Genomic DNA, 16,303 nt, shown 5'->3' on the forward strand with positions numbered 1-16,303 from the left:
GAGTACAGTGGCGTGATCTCAGCCCACTGCAACCTCTGCTTCCCAGGTTCAAGCAATTCTCCTGCCTCAGCCTCCCAAGTAGCTGAGATTACAGGCACCAGCCATGCCACCTGGCTGATTTTTTGGTGTGTTTAGTAGAGACAGGGTTTTACCATGTTGGCTAGGCTGGTCTTGAACTCCCAGCCTCAGGTGATCTACCCTCCTTGGCCTCCCAAAGTGCTAGGATTACAGGCATGAGCCACCATGCCCAGCTAGGCCCAGCACTTTTTGACATTCGAACACCCAGGAGCCAGTGTGGGCAGTGGGTAATGGGGAGGGTTGTTTCTCCGGTGCCAGCAGGCCCATACACATTCCCCAGCTCTGTCTTGTCTTCACAGGGAGGGAGGAATATAGCTTATCTGACCCCAGGGTAAAACTCTCTGAACGCATTTCTGAGTTTAAGAATGTTTTTTCTGAGATTGTGGGTTCTTGTCTTCATGCAATTCCAGGTATGTTAAGCTACTGCGACAGATACAGCGAAGGCATGAAACATGTCCTAAAGACTTTTGGACCCATTCCAGAGTTTTCCAGGGCCACCGCTGAGAAGGTTAACCAGGTGCGTAGACTCACTGTGGAGAAGCATGTCGGCCACCTGCAGCACTTGCCGCCCCTCACCTCTGCGGTGGGTGGGCGTGCATCTGCAGCTGGAATCTTGGCCCTTGATCTCAGTGTTTCCTCATTCATAACTTTGTTCGTGCTTCCATCATGTCACCAGGACACCTTAAGGACAGGGTGACCAGTAAACTGGTAGCTCACTGTGACTTCTCTCTGAGGGACTGAGGTCTTTCAAGATTTGGAAAGCTGCCGTTCACTGAGGGTTTACTGCTTTTGCTTTCAAAGCAGTTTCTGCACAGTTTGCATAAACAAGAGCGATAATTACACTCCTGGTAAATTATTTCCTCTTTATTGTCCTTTTTTTCCTTCTCCTTCTCGCAGGACATGTGCATGAAGGTCCCTGATGACCCAGAGCACTTGGCTGCCAGGAGGCAGTGGAGGGACGAGTGCCTCATGAGACTTGCCAAGTTGAAGAGTCAGGTGCAGCCCCAGTGAATTTCTTGTAATGCAGCTGCCACTCCTCTCATTGGAGGCCCTGTTTGGGAACCCTGGAGCTCTTCATCAGCCCTCTGTGACACAGGGAGCAGCCCACGGAGATCCTAAGCTGGCTGTCTTGTGTGCAGCCCGAGTGCGGTGGTGCAGGCCGGTGGTCTGCCCGTCGCTTTGGGTCGTAGCCCTGGGCCTGGTGGCACAGCAGCACTTGCGTTCTCGGGGCTGTCGATTTCCTGCCACCTGGGCAGATAACCTGGAGATTTTCACTTTTTCTTTTCAGCTTGATTACGTATGACTATATTTTACAGCCAGTGATTGTAGTTTCATGTTAATATGTGGCAAAATATTTTTGTAATTATTTTCTAATCCCTTTCTGAGTACTCTGCGGCCCTGCCTTTATGAGGCACCTCCCTTCGTTTTGCTAACGCTTATTCTGAATAAACGTTTTTGATTCCTTACAGATGTCTTTTTTCTTCTCACTTTTTTTCTGAGAAACACAGCATTTGATCCTGTGACCGGCGTATTTTAGGGTGACCACGACGAATAAGTCATAAGCAGATACTTTTTCCCAGGCCCTTCGTCCATCTCTCAGCAGACATCCAGCAATGTGTGCTTTTCCCGGAGTAGCTTCCAGTTTCCTGAGGCTGTATGATCAGATGATGTTTTTGAAACACCACTGACTGCCCAGCCCTTAGACACCCCATGTCTCCAGCAAATTAAAGGCACCAAAGTTCTACACTAAAGTACCTGTTTGATCCAACATTCCATTATTGTCTTTGATGTGGTCTTTTCCTAGATCTAGTCCCAGTACATGCCCCACCACCCGCAAGGCCATGCACACCACAGTGGCCAGATGCCACCACTGGGCTCCCTTGACACTTCCCAGCCTTGCAGCTTCTGGTGCCCAGCTTCGTCCAGCAGGGAGATGCCTTTTCTTGGGGCCAGGCTGTGGAGGTGTTGGAAGCAGTGGCCCGGTCGGGAGCCGTGTAAAAGTGATCATCTTGGCTGACCTGTGCTCACAGGCTCCTGCCTCGCACTTGCTTATTCTCACAGCATGCGCTGAGCGACTCTGATGTGCCAGGCATCCCACAGGTGGCCCCTGCCCTTCAGAAGGTCACCATAAGAGAACACAAATTGAGAATAAAACAGGACTGGTGCTCCAGAGGAATCCAACACAGGAGAGCCTGGCCAGCTGCCTGCCCTGTGTGCCCTGGAAGGCCTTGAGGAGGTGGCCCATGAGGGGGCTCAGGTAACAGGTGGAGTCAGCCAGCCCTTCCGGGAGGAGAGCATGGGGAAGGGCTGGAGTGCTCCGGAAATGAGGAGCTGCCCACCATGACCACAAAGGAGCCCTGGAGGGGATGCTGAGTGGGGCCAGGTGGGGAAGAACCCAGGGACTGTGCCAATAGCTGGGCCTTCACCTAGAACCAAGCATTCTGCAGGCAGGGAGCGCCCCATCAGGTCAGGCTCTCGGAAAGCTCATCCCACAGCAGAAGGGACCAGCCTGGAGGCAGAGAGTGTTGGGGTCCACATGAGAGCGGGTCGGGCAGCGAATGCAGAAACCATCCCGGGTGGAACCCACAGTCCCCGCAGGACCTGAGAGAGGCGGGAGGTTGGAGCTGATGCCACCCACGAGATAAGGAGATTAGGGGAGAGGCAGGAAATATGAGTGCCCGATATGCAAACTTCACTGAAAAGGTGATGTGGCCAGACATGAAGGAGGCTTTAGCAGGAAAAGGATCCTTCTCTTCATCTGATTAAGTTTCAGAAATTCCTTAACTGGTGACTAAATCCCTCACCCCTCACACCCTGTGACCTACTGACAGAGTTCCTTTCCGTCAGGCCTGCGCTCCTCCCTGAGCCTCCGGCTTTGGCTGCTTTCCTTCTGCTCACTCCCGGGTCTTGGCCCTGTCACTGTGCCGTCCCCTGTGCCTGCAGGACTCCCCTGATGAGCCGGCCAAGGCCATCTGCAGTTCCCAGGCCCAGATGTGGGGTCGCTGAAATGAGGGGGGCATGGGGTGCAGGTGGCCCCACCCATGGCCTGCGGGGCTCATGGCATCCCTCAGCCATGCATGCCAAGAGGAGCGGCCACGGCAGCCCTGGGCAGCACTGGCGCCAGCGTGCAGGGCGGACCTCTGCATGACTTTGAGGGACATCCATTCGTATAAGTTCTATTTTCCCACTTTTGCTGTCAGGCATTTTGTGTGGATATCAGGCATGTTCTGGCAGAAGGAAGCAGACAGAAGCTTCATGATCTTGCTTGAAGCACGCACAGTGTGCAATGCGGAGTGATCGGCTGTGGGAGTGCCCAGAGAGTCTCATGTAAGGGCTGAAAAGGCAGGCTCTTCAGGCTTGAGAGCAGCAGCGAGCTCATTTACGGTTCTAGGCCCAGCTTCAGGAAGACAGTTACGGAAACAGCTGGATAGAGCCAGGAATTGGCCCAAGACACAACTAAAGGGAGAGCGGGGTATGTGAGCCTAACCTCACACAAAACCCAAGCAACAGGCCCTTCAGATGTAAGTGGGAGGGCTTCAAAGCAACCACCTCTGGCTTATGGAGGCCTTTCTGCTTTTCAGTTTGCCGTCCCTGGGGTCCGGCTACCAAAGCATTTGTTTGCTTTGTTAGTTTAGCGGCTGTATAATTTCATGTGACAGTTTTACCGTAAGTATCCTCTTTCTGTTCCAGGATCCCATCCAGGAGCTCACATTGCATGTCATTGTTCCGTCACCCAGTCTCTTCTGGTCTGTGCCCATTTCTCAGCCTTGCCTTGCTTGGAGCAGGAGAGACACACCTTGGACAGGGTGTACAGGTGGGGTGTGTGTGCAGTTCTACAGAGGTAATCAAGGAAGATGATTATAACATTCGTGCAGAGACCCACAGGAGTGTGCAACCAGACCACGGGGAGCTCTAGGGAAGAGCGCTGCAGGGAGAGAAAACAGAAGGGCAGAGGCCCAGAGGTCAGGGTGAAGGGGTGCGTCCAAGGGACAGTTGGATGGTCCATAAGGCTGAGTGGCAGGAGTGAGCGATGGAGAAGGTGGCGGGGGACAGACCAAGACAGGAAGGGTGGGAGCCGAAGGCTGACAGGAGGATTGGCTCATACTCTGTGAGGTGGGAGGCCAGAGGAGCAGCGCCATCTCGCTCTGTTTCTCAAACCCCTTTCTGGCTTGGGTGGAAGAGGGACTGTCCAGAGGCTGGGGTGGAAGCAGGGAGTCCAGCTTTCTTGCCACTGTCTTGGTCAGGGATGGCAGCAGAGGTCTGGAGGAGGAGGAGGGGAGCAGCAGCCAGATTCTGGAGCTGTCTTGGAGATAAAGCCAACAGGATGGACAGACAGCATGTGGGGAATGAGAGAAACGCAAATGTCAAGGACAACTCTTCTGTGGATGGAGGGAGAGTTGCCGTTTCCTGGGATGGAGAAGATGGGTGGGCAGGAGAGTAGGACCCAACCATGACCAGAAGGTTGCTTGCTAGCTTGGTGTCTGAGCAGGGGTGTGGTGGGCGCTGCTGAGCCGTGACAGCCTAGGGGAGGGAGCTTGTGGTTCCGTGGGAAGAAGCTTGGCCCTTCATGGTGATGGGGAAGAACACAAGACCGGTGCCTAGGCTCCCTCCACACTCTGTTGTCACCATTTTGTCTTCAAAGAGATGAATAAGGGAACTGTGGCTGATTCTGCCACAGTTCCCTTATTCAATAAATGTGTTTAGAGCAAGGACTATGTAGGCGTCTGAGGCTATGGAATTGTGTTGACCTTGACCGTGACAAGTTCACAGTCTGGTGGGGAAGACGCACACATGAAGAGAAAAGCATAATTTAAAGCTGCAAGTGCAACCACAGAGCCATGCACAGGGTGGGTGTCCCAGGAGCACCCGGGAATGATGGTGGGGGACAAGGGCTGTCGGGGTGTTTCCTAAAGTAGGTGATGTTTCCGTTGTCAGTCCAAAAAGAGAGAAGAAAAGCCTAGTAGAGGTGAATTCCTACAACCTAGAATAGCATCAGGTCCATAGAAGGGACCAAAGGAGTAATTGTTGAGGCCAGGCACGGTGGCTCATGCCTATAATCCCAGCACTTTGGGTGGCCAAGGCGGGTGGATCACCTGAGGCCAGGAGTTCGACACCAGCCTGGCCAACATGGTGAAATCCTGTCTCTACTAAAAGTACAAAACAAAACAAAAAATTAGCCGGGCATTGTGGCGGGCACCTGTAATCCCAGCTACTTGGGAGGCTGAGGCAGGAGAATTGCTTGAACCTGGGAGGCAGAGTTAGCTGAGATCGCGCCATTGCACTCCAGCCTGGGTGACAAGAAAGAAACTCTGTCTCAAAAAAAAAAAAAAAAGAAAAAAAAAGAAAAAAGAAATAATTGTTGGAAGAAAGAATGAAAGGGCATAGGAGGGAGGAGCCGCAGATGGCAGAAAAGCGTATTGTGATCGGGGTGGCCTGGACCTCCAGCCCTGGCCCCTTAAAGGCGACGCTCTTTGTGTGTGTCTGGAAGACATCCCACCCCACAGGGCTTGTGCAGCGGGCTCGCCTTCATCCTGTGCTCATTTCATTTCCTGTCATCACGGTTTACCTTCATTATGGGCCTCACCCTGAGACCAACCTCACATCTAAGTGCAAAGGGCAACTTAAGCACTGATTAAACCCCCAAGCCATATAGCGGTCCAGCGTTTTCTAGTTCTGTTGGCTTCCTTCTAGCCTGGCTGACATCAGAGACGTTAGCATAGTCCATGGGGCAACTGAGAGGAGGGTTACAAGCGCTTCGGTGTGTGTCAACACTGTCTCTTCAGATCTTTCTCCATTTTCCTTGTATCACTCTCCCTTTTATGTAGGCAAAAGCTAGAAACGTCTACAAACAGGCTGCCAGATATCCTGTATGTAAATATGGCACAAAATATCATCATTGGTGAAGGTTCTACACACAGCAAAGGCACCTAGAGAAGACCAAGCCATCTTCACACAAGCGTCTCGGGCACGGAGTGACACGCTGGAAGCCTGAGGAAGGGACTTGAGTCCAGGGACTCTGCATTTGTCCTCTTTGCATCCCTGGCCCTCAGCCCCAGTGCTGTTCATAGCAGGTACCCAGCAGGATCTAAGTGCAAGGCCACAGACACAGGCGGAGCTCCCAGTCAGGGGAGGGTGGCATCCCTTTGCCAGGCTGGTGGACATGGGGAAACTGCCCACTTGTCGCACCTTGGAGGATGGGGCAGAATGTGGGGGCTTCAACCCCACCCCTAAGTGTAGATCACGAGTGTGAAAGGTGTTTCCTCAAGTGGTAAAGGCTGCTGACACTGGAGCTTTTTTTTCCCTTTTTTTGAATGGAGTCTTGCTCTGTCGCCCAGGCTGGAGTGTAGTGGTGATCTCGGCTCACTGCAAACTCCGCCTCCCAGATTCACGCCATTCTCCTGCCTCAGCCTCCAGAGTAGCTGGGACGACAGGCGCCCGCCACCACGCCCGGTTAATTTTTTAAGTATTTTTAGTAGATGGGGTTTCACCGTATTAGCCATGATGGTCTCGATCTCCTGACCTCGCGATCCACCCACCTTGGCGTCCCAAAGTGTTGGGATTACAGGCGTGAGCCACCACACTCGGCCTGGAGCTTCTTACTGAAGGAGGAGATGGTGTACTAATCTCTCGAGACCTTGAAAATAGGTCAGTTTAGAAGAAAGAGGGCCTTGGCCTATCACAGAAGGAGAGCCGGACATTACTTACATACGGATATTTAGGTGGAAAGCACCTGAAAGAAAGCACACAGAAATGTTAAACCTGCCTGTTTTGGGGCAATTCTGATTTTCTTCTTTATGGTTTTCTTTATTCCGTCACTATCACCATAAGCATGTGTTATTTTTACTCCAAACACCTTGACACTGTTATATCGAGCGGTCTCTGTCTGCTGTGGGGACTTCCGTGTGGCCATGTGCATGGAGGAGATGACCTCCCGGCCCTCTGTCAGCTGGTTTCGTGTGTTTGACAGGCCCCAGCATTTGTAAGTTGTAAGTTGTCCGGTTGCCCAGTAGAGCCAGGCAGGTTGTACACCATCGAGAGCCCAAGCATCCTGATGCAAAGCAGATGCTCTCCCTGTACACAGTTGTGCGGTCCCGCCCCAGATCTGCCTGCATGGTGTGTGGTGTGTGGTGTGTGTGTGTGGTGTGTACTGGGTGTGTGTATGTGATGTGTGTATGGTGTGTAGTGTGTGGTGTGTGTGTGTGGTGTGTGAGGTGTGTGGTGTGTGAGGTGTGTGGTGTGTGGTGTATGGTGTGCGCTGTGTGGTGTGTGTGTGTGGTGTGTACTGGGTGTGTGTATGTGGGCTGTGTGTGGTGTGTGATGTGTACTGGGTGTGTGTATGGTGTGTAGTGTGTGGTGTGTGTACTGAGTGTGTGTATGGTGTGTGGTGTGTGGTGTGTGTGTGAGGTGTGTGTGGTGTGTACTGGGTGTGTGTATGTGATGTGTGTATGGTGTGTGCTGTGTGGTGTGTGTGTGTGGTGTGTACTGGGTGTGTGTATGTGATGTGTGTATGGTGTGTGCTGTGTGGTGTGTGTGTGTGGTGTGTACTGGGTGTGTGTATGTGATGTGTGTATGGTGTGTAGTGTGTGGTGTGTGTGTGGTGTGTGAGGTGTGTGGTGTGTGGTGTGTGTGTGGTGTGTACTGGGTGTGTGTATGTGGGCTGTGTGTGGTGTGTGATGTGTACTGGGTGTGTGTATGGTGTGTAGTGTGTGATGTGTACTGAGTGTGTGTATGGTGTGTGGTGTGTGGTGTGTGTGAGGTGTGTGTGGTGTGTGTGAGGTGTGTGTGGTGTGTACTGGGTGTGTGTATGTGGGCTGTGTGTGGTGTGTGATGTGTACTGGGTGTGTGTATGGTGTGTAGTGTGTGATGTGTACTGAGTGTGTGTATGGTGTGTGGTGTGTGTGAGGTGTGTGTGGTGTGTACTGGGTGTATGTGGGCTGTGTGTGGTGTGTGATGTGTACTGGGTGTGTGTATGGTGTGTAGTGTGTGGTGTGTGTACCGAGTGTGTGTATGGTGTGTGGTGTGTGGTGTGTGAGGTGTGTGGTGTATGGTGTGTGCTGTGTGGTGTGTGTGTGGTGTGTACTGGGTGTGTGTATGTGGGCTGTGTGTGGTGTGTGATGTGTACTGGGTGTGTGTATGGTGTGTAGTGTGTGGTGTGTGTACTGAGTGTGTGTATGGTGTGTGGTGTGTGGTGTGTGTGTGAGGTGTGTGTGGTGTGTACTGGGTGTGTGTATGTGGGCTGTGTGTGGTGTGTGGTGTGCGTCCCGGGGCTGTGGAGTCGGCGCCCTGCGGTCGGGGCTGGCTGCGCTGCGCGGTTCTGGGCGCTCCGGGGTCCGGGGTCTGGGGTGGGGCTGGTGGGCCCGGCCCTCTGCGGGTCACCGGGGCTGCGCGGGGCGGGGCGGGGCGCTGCTGGCCCTCGGCGTCCCGCCGGTCCTTGGACTGTCGCTGCCTTGGCGCCGCCCGGCGAACGCCTGCGACCCTCCGAGGCCGCTTTCCGCGGGGTGGGCTCGGCCCGGGCGGGCGGGAAGAGCCGAGGCCGGGGCAGCTCCGGGACTGCGCAGCCTCCAGGTCAGCACCGCGTCCAGGGACCCCGCGGGGCTGAGCTCCCCGCCGTGAGAGGGGGCGCAGGAGACGGCACAGGGGACGCGGCTCTGTCCCCGGCCGTGCGGGGTTCGAGGCGCCCGCAAGACCGTTCAGCCAAGGAGGCGTCAGGCGGGCGAGGAGATGGCCCGGCGGGACCTGAAAGGGCTTCGGGCTGCACGGGGAGGCCTGCGCGGCGTCGGTGCCCCCGAGAGGTGAAGCCAGCCAGGCAGGGGTGATGCGGGCAGCGCTGGGAGGGAGGGCAAAAGCCTATGGAGTCCAGAGGAGGAGGACGGGGAGAACACGGGAAAATTCCAGGTCCGGCCCCAGCACGGACCCCCGGGGTGCACCTGTTCCGCAGGGTGCCTCCCGGTGCAGTGCGCCCAACCCCTCGGGCTGCGAGAGTTCTCTTCCTCCCTTCCCCTCCACCTCACCTCCCTTCCCCTCCACCTCACCTCCCTTCCCCTCCACCTCACCTCCCTTCCCCTCCACCTCACCTCCCTTCCCCTCCACCTCACCTCCCTTCCCCTCCACCTCTCCTCCCTTCCCCTCCACCTCACCTCCCTTCCCCTCCACCTCTCCTCCCTTCCCCTCCACCTCACCTCCCTTCCCCTCCACCTCACCTCCCTTCCCCTCCACCTCTCCTCCCTTCCCCTCCACCTCACCTCCCTTCCCCTCCACCTCACCTCCCTTCCCCTCCACCTCACCTCCCTTCCCCTCCACCTCTCCTCCCTTCCCCTCCACCTCACCTCCCTTCCCCTCCACCTCACCTCCCTTCCCCTCCACCTCTCCTCCCTTCCCCTCCACCTCACCTCCCTTCCCCTCCACCTCTCCTCCCTTCCCCTCCACCTCACCTCCCTTCCCCTCCACCTCACCTCCCTTCCCCTCCACCTCTCCTCCCTTCCCCTCCACCTCTCCTCCCTTCCCCTCCACCTCTCCTCCCTTCCCCTCCACCTCACCTCCCTTCCCCTCCACCTCACCTCCCTTCCCCACCCCGATGCCTCACCTCCCTTCCCCCCAAACCCTCGCCTCCCTTCCCCCACTCCTCTCCCCTCTACCTCACCTCCCTTCCCCCCTACCCCTCACCTCCCTTGACAACCCCCCCCCCGCCTCCCTTTCCCCCCACCCCTCGCCTCCCTTCCTCCCCCCATCCCTCACCTCCCTTCTTCCCCCAACTCCTTGCTTCCCTTCCCGGCTTTCCTGAGCCAGCCTCAGCAGGGAGGAGCCTCGCGACTGCAAGCCTGGTGACTCCTGCGCTGGCCCCACTCAGCTTTGGCTTCCCCTTAACCCTTTCCAGGGCTGCCTGGCCTGAGGCTCTACCTCAGTTTCCCTGACTAGTTCCACAGAACCCCAGGCAGGCCTGGGCTCCGCTCCATCTGGGACCCAGCTCTATCCGACCTCCTTTCCCTGCTCCCACCAGGACGACAACTGGGCCTCGGGAGTCCCTCTTCGCGTGGGCGGTGCCTGGAACGCCAGTCTGGACTGTGGCAAGGGGCATGGGCCCTCTTGGCAGCCTGCTTGGCGCAGCACGGCCCGCCACCGCCTCTGCCTGCGACTCTTCCAGCCGCTTCCTGCCCTGACCACAGCGGGAGGTGGCCCCCCAGCCTCCCTACTCCCCACTCTGCACAAGCCACGCCCAGGCCCACAGGGCCGCCCATGACCAAAGGAGGGCTGGGGTACGTGGCACAGGCTCCCCGTTTTGTTCTCCGAGGACGAGTCTGGGGCGCCTGGTGAGGCTCCTCGGAAGGCTCCGTGGGCTGCAGCACTGGTCAGTCTGTCTCTTCAGCCTGCTCCATGCCAACATCTCCAACAAACTTCCTGCTAGAAAGCCTGGGTGGGCTGACGGGACTCAGATCCAAACAAGAACCTTCTTCCCCCCGCCCCTTCTCATCTCTTTTGCAAGGGCAGCCTGAGTGACCTATAACCATGTGTGTCAGGTCCCACCCTTTGCTTAAAACCTCCCTGCGGAGAGAGGGGAAGCCCCAGGTCTTAGAGTACAACCCAGACTTCCCTTGGCCTGCGAGACCCTGCAGATCCGCCCTGCCACTTCCCTTCTCCAGCCACCCTGGCTCTGTTCTAGGGATTCTCTTGGCCTGAAACATTCTCACGTAGCTGGCCCCTCTTATCTTTAGGTCTTTGCTGGAATGTTCTCTCTCTGGAAGGGCCTCCGGGAGCCCCCCACTCCAGGGGGCTCACTGACATTCTCCAGCATGATAGCCTGTTTATTTTTTTCTTGGTGCTTATGAAACTCCTTGATGTTTTGTTCACGTGGTAACTTTATTTTCTGACTCTTCTCTGGAAACTCAGCTCCACAAGGGTGAGAGCCTCCTCCCTTCTGTTGGAGTGGTGTCTCCTTGCATATGTTAATATTAAATAACATTAAGACAGCCACATGGGGACAGCAGGAACCGATGGGCTAGATCAGATATAGAATATTTCTATCATGGCAGAAAGTTCTATTGGGCAGCGCTGATGTTCCTCAGATTCTTGAATGAAGCAATGACTCAACAAGTGACCCTAGCATCCTGGCACCGCACACTCATGCCCACCTGCTGGGTTGAGATTAGATTCTGGGCTGCGGATCCCAGGAGGTTTTCTAGGACTAAATTTAACCAAGTTCGAAAATGACACAGTGTGCTTCACAGCAAATGGAGAACGGAATATAATGCCCTATCTTTAAGGTGGCTCTGGACAGGTTCGATTCCCATGTCACGATGAGAGGTGAAGCCAGCTGGACTTCCTGGGTCGAGTGGGGACTTGGAGAACTTTTCTGTCTTACAAGCAGTTTGTAAAATGCACTGATCAGGCCGGGCGCAGTGGCTCACACCTGTAATCCCAGCACTTTGGGAGGCCGAGGTTGGGCAGATCACGAGGTCAGGAGATCAAGACCATCCTGGCTAACACGGTGAAACCCTGTCCCTACTAAAAATACAAAAAAAAAAAAAAAAAAAATTAGCCGGGCAAGGTGGCGGCACCTGTAGTCCCAGCTACTCTGGAGGCTGCGGCAGGAGAATAGCGTGAACCCGGGAGGTGGAGCTTGCAGTGAGCCAAGATCGCGCCACTGCACTCCAGCCTGGGCAACAGAGTGAGACTGTGTCTCAAAACAAACAAAAAAACAAAAAAACAAAAAGCAGCCATCAGGGCTCCTTAAAAAGTGACCAACTGGTGCTCTGTAGCTAGCTAGAGGTTTGTAAAATGCACCAATCAGTGCTCTGTAAAAATGCACCAATCAGCACTCTGTAGCTAGCTAGAGGTTTGTAAAATGCACCAATCAGTGCTCTGTAAAAATGCACCAATCAGCGCTCTGTAGCTAGCTAGAGGTTTGTAAAATGGACCAATCAGCACTCTGTAAAATGGGCCAATCAGCAGGACATGGGCAGGAACAAGTAAGGGAATAAAAGCCAGTCACTCCAGCCAGCAGAGGCAACTCTTTAGGGTCCCCTTTCCATGCTGTGAAAGCTTTGTTCTTTTGGTCACAATAAATCTTGCTGCTGCTCACTTTTTGGGTCCTTGCCACCTTTAAGAGCTGTAACACTCACTGTGAAGGTCCACGGCTTCATTCTTGAAGTCAGCAAGACCACCAACCTACCGGAAGGAACCAACTCCGGACCCAACAAGGACACCTGGCACCCTGCTCGAAAGTCCCTCCTGTCCAGGACATCAGTCCAGGGTTCAGGGAAAGTAGCAGACTCGGGGAGGGGAGGGGTGGAGAGGAAAGGGAGAAAGAAAAGAGGGAAGAAGCAGAGAGGAAGGAGGGCAGTGGGTCCTAGGTGCCCTTCAAGTTCAGCTGGTGGCCAGTGCTTTTATTCCTTGGTGAAGAGGTTAGCCTCCTCTGGGGAAGGTGGTTTGTATTTGGCTGCAGTGGGGTTCCTTCTGTTCCCTTTCCCTTACCCTTGCTGTTTCTGCGTTTTCAGATCTCTAGGCCCAAGTGTGTTAGGTCACCACCCCACCCAGCATACTGACTCAGAATTCACTTTCCCCCCTAAAATTCTGGCTCCTTCTGGCCCCACAGCTCCCTAACCAAACCAGAGGAAGGCTCTGGGACCTGGGCCACACTAAAGCCAGCCTGGCCTTTCCCTGGGCCCAGCGTGGGGGCTCCCAGCCAGCCTGGCCCAGAGGGTACTGGGGTGCCTGCCCAGTCCCGTGCTCTGGGCTGACATTCTCTCTTTCTTCCCCCGTGAAGATCTGAAATGATCCCCTTACCTTTTTGGAAAAATTGCCTTCTAATTTTGTGTCCTCAGATAAACCATACTACTGTTTCTGTTTTGTTTTGGTTTTGTTTTCACCTGAATAATTCCCAGGATAACTTCACTTCTTCTTTCTCTCTTTTATTACAGGAGCAGGCTGTAGAAAAATATGTATTAGATGAAAATTTGTCTCAGGCCTCTTACGAGGATTAATCTAAGGGGCTCCACAGAGGAGTGGCTGTGGTCAGAGGAATGTTTCCTCTGCTGCACTCGGTATTTTTGTGTAGAGGCTAGATGACATGTGCACATTGTGAAATACTAGAAATACAGGCCACCAGGTGAAGTCCGGAATCCTTTCTTGGGGGCATGTCTCTTTTGGGTCGGCTTGGGTTAGGAGGCTGCTGGTATGTGATCTCAGAACGTTCCCAGCAGCCTCTGCCAGACACAACTAAAGGAGAAGAAGGTGATGCCGTCTCCACGTCAGAACGCCCAAATCCTGCTCAGGCTTCCCGGCGCCACTTCCCCCTTGAAGCCTGCCCTGTCCCTGCCAATTTCCTTGAAACTCTGCTTGAACTTACATGCATCGTGTCTCCATTGTGCCCGGCAGCCGCAGTGCTCTTGTTTCTGACTCCCCTAGCTGACTGCAAATTCTTTAAGGACATCAGTCATTCTTTTTTATTTTATTTTATTTTATTTTATTATTTATTATTATTATACTTTAAGTTCTAGGGTACATGTACATAACGTGCAGGTTTGTTACATATGCATACTTGTGCCATGTTGCTGTGCTGCACCCATCAACTCGTCAGCACCCATCAACTCGTCATTTACATCAGGTATAACTCCCAATGCAATCCCTCCCCCCTCCCCCCTCCCCATGATAGGCCCCAGTGTGTGATGTTCCCCTTCCCGAGTCCAAGTGATCTCATTGTTCAGTTCCCACCTATGAGTGAGAACATGCGGTGTTTGGTTTTCTGTTCTTGTGATAGTTTGCTAAGAATGATGGTTTCCAGCTGCATCCATGTCCCTACAAAGGACACAAACTCATCCTTTTTTATGGCTGCATAGTATTCCATGGTGTATATGTGCCACATTTTCTTAATCCAGTCTGTCACTGATGGACATTTGGGTTGATTCCAAGTCTTTGCTATTGTGAATAGTGCCGCAATAAAGTTCAGCCGCTAGTTCAACCATTATGGAAAACAGTATGGCGATTCCTCAAGGATCTAGAACTAGATGTACCATATGACCCAGCCATCCCATTACTGGGTATATACCCAAAGGATTATAAATCATGCTGCTATAAAGACACATGCACACGTATGTTTATTGCGGGACATCAGTCATTCTTGATTCATCATCTTGTTCCCCGTAGCATCTAGCATTAAGCAGGTTCTCAGCAAATACTTGTTAAATAAACCTATGATCAGGTATCTGAACTTCTACCAAGGCCAAACAAACGAACAACAATGTATATATAAAAATCTTAAAGGCAGAGAGGAGATAAAGCAAGATTGTGAGAAAGTTCTGGGCCACGATCTGAAAAACTCAGAAAGAGGATACCGTTAAACAAGGAAGCTCTCCAGAGCAGCGGGGCAAGTCAGGTCAACTCAGAGCCATTTGTTATTGTCCCACTGGACTCAGATGCTTCTGTTCGGATTTTTAAATTTCTTTTTCCTTTTGTGCTTTGGAAAGTGGATATAACTTCTACTGGCCTGTGTTCAAGTTCACAATCCTTTCTTCTGCTGTGTAGAGTCTCCAGTGGAGCCTCTCCAGTTAATTTCAATTCTAGAATTTCCATCTGTTTCCTTTTTAATGTTTCTATTTCTCTGCTAAGATTTTCTGTCTTTTTGCCCTTCTTTTCACCCTTCTTTGTAACCCCACTGACATATTTATTTATTTATTTATTTATTTATTTATTTATTGAGACGGAGTCTCTCTCTGTGGCTCATGCTGGAGTGCAATGGCGCGATCTTGGCTCGCTGCAACCTTTGCCTCCCGGGTTCAAGTGATTCTCCTGCCTCAGCCTCCTGAGTAGCTGGAACTACAAGGCGTGCGCCACCACACCCGGCTAGTTCTTGTATTTTCAGTACAGATGGGGTTTTACCATGTTGGCCAGGCTAGTCTCAAACTCCTGACCTCAGGTGATCCGCCCTCCTTGGCCTCCCAAAGTGCTGGGATTACAGGCGTGAACCACCGCGCCCGGCCAGCTGACATACTTATAATAGCCGCTGACATATTTATAATAGCTGCTTTAAATTGCTCATCGGCTAAATTCAACATCTAGGTGATCTACAGGTCTGTTTCTTTTATCCTGATTATGGGCCACATTTTCTGTTTTTGTGCTAGTCTAGTGTCTTTTTTTAAAAGTTATTATTGTTTTGGGAATTGTGGATTTGTTGTAGAGACTGAATTACATTATCTTCCTTTACAATGTGCTGTTTTGTTCCGGCAGGCACTTACATTGCTGGCAGGTCCTGTAGCTCTTGTGAAAGCCTGGATTTAGGGTTTGTTCGTTGGGTTTGTCATGATTCTAGGTCATAGCCTTTAGTTTTGGGACGTGGTTCTTACTCCTAAGGTGTGGTCCTGCTAGTTTTTCAGGGAGAGCCTGTAGTGTGTGCCAAAGCCTGTCTAAGTGGGACTCGAACCCAGAACTCTAAGCAGTAGGTACCTGCTGAGATGCAGCTTTTTGGATTCCAAGCTGCTGCTTTCTGCTGGGCTCCTAGGTGTCTCCTCGTGTACTCCGTGCACAGTTCATAAGTCAGCCAAGGACCCAGGGGCATTTTACACTAATTTTGTGGTTTCCTTCTTTCTTCCTGCTTTCTGGGATTTTGCTGTTCAGTTTCCAGATAGGATGCCAGCTCTGAACTTCAATCTGTGTCCTTTTAGCCCGATAACATCACTCCTTCCTGCTTGACTGCCTGTTTTGCCTTGCCGGATAGCGTCCTCCAGGGAAAGCCGGTTAAATGTGGGGCTCGTTAATGGGCTCTTTTTCTGTCCAGGATGAGGTGTGTGCCTGCTTCGGGTTGGTTTCTTGTGTCTTCAAACGGTTGCTGATTATATTCTGAGAAGGGTTTGTCGTTGCTGTTAGCAGGACTAATGTCGAGTACAAGTGAGTGACTTTCTCATGACTAGAATCAGAACCTGCCAGAGGAGCTTTGACAGATCCGGATGCTGAGTCTCCATCCCAGACAAGTTACATCAGAATTTCTGGGTATGGAAGCCCAAGCAGCAGTATTTTTAAAGCATCCCCGGTGATTTCTGTGTGTAACCAAAGCTACCAGCAGCAACACTGCGGAGGCTAAAGCAACCCCGTCTTGGATGCGAGCTGTGTGAACTTCTGGGAATGCCTCTAAGCTCTCTACTCACACTGCTGCTGTAAATCCTGCCCTTAGGTCAAAATGCCCTTGATCAGAAATCCTACCCTTAGGCAGATTCACATAGAATTCTTACCTGTCTCT

At 52.8% G+C, this 16,303-nt stretch overlaps 1 protein-coding gene across 20 annotated transcripts in view; it reads left to right on the plus strand.

The window, feature by feature from the left end:
- The window catches only part of CRYL1 (crystallin lambda 1), a 172,930-nt gene that overhangs the window by 138,967 nt on the left and 17,660 nt on the right, over positions 1–16,303 (plus strand). For 10 of the 20 annotated variants that reach the window (XR_012426712.1, XM_065532941.2, XM_074021665.1 and 7 more), the window contains 2 exons: positions 489–595; positions 3,769–3,892. Coding sequence is in view for 19 of the 20 variants with exons in the window: in XM_065532941.2 (XP_065389013.1) it covers positions 489–595; positions 3,769–3,892 (231 nt within the window). In the remaining variant the exon portion in view is untranslated. Of the gene's footprint in view, positions 1–488; positions 596–975; positions 1,545–3,768; positions 3,893–5,903; positions 6,945–16,303 lie in introns of those variants that run through there. The other 10 variants (XM_074021663.1, XM_074021666.1, XM_074021658.1 and 7 more) reach the window with 2 other exon arrangements.

The sequence above is a fragment of the Macaca fascicularis genome, chromosome 17 (assembly GCF_037993035.2).
Source record: "Macaca fascicularis isolate 582-1 chromosome 17, T2T-MFA8v1.1".
Classification (NCBI taxonomy): domain Eukaryota; kingdom Metazoa; phylum Chordata; class Mammalia; order Primates; family Cercopithecidae; genus Macaca; species Macaca fascicularis.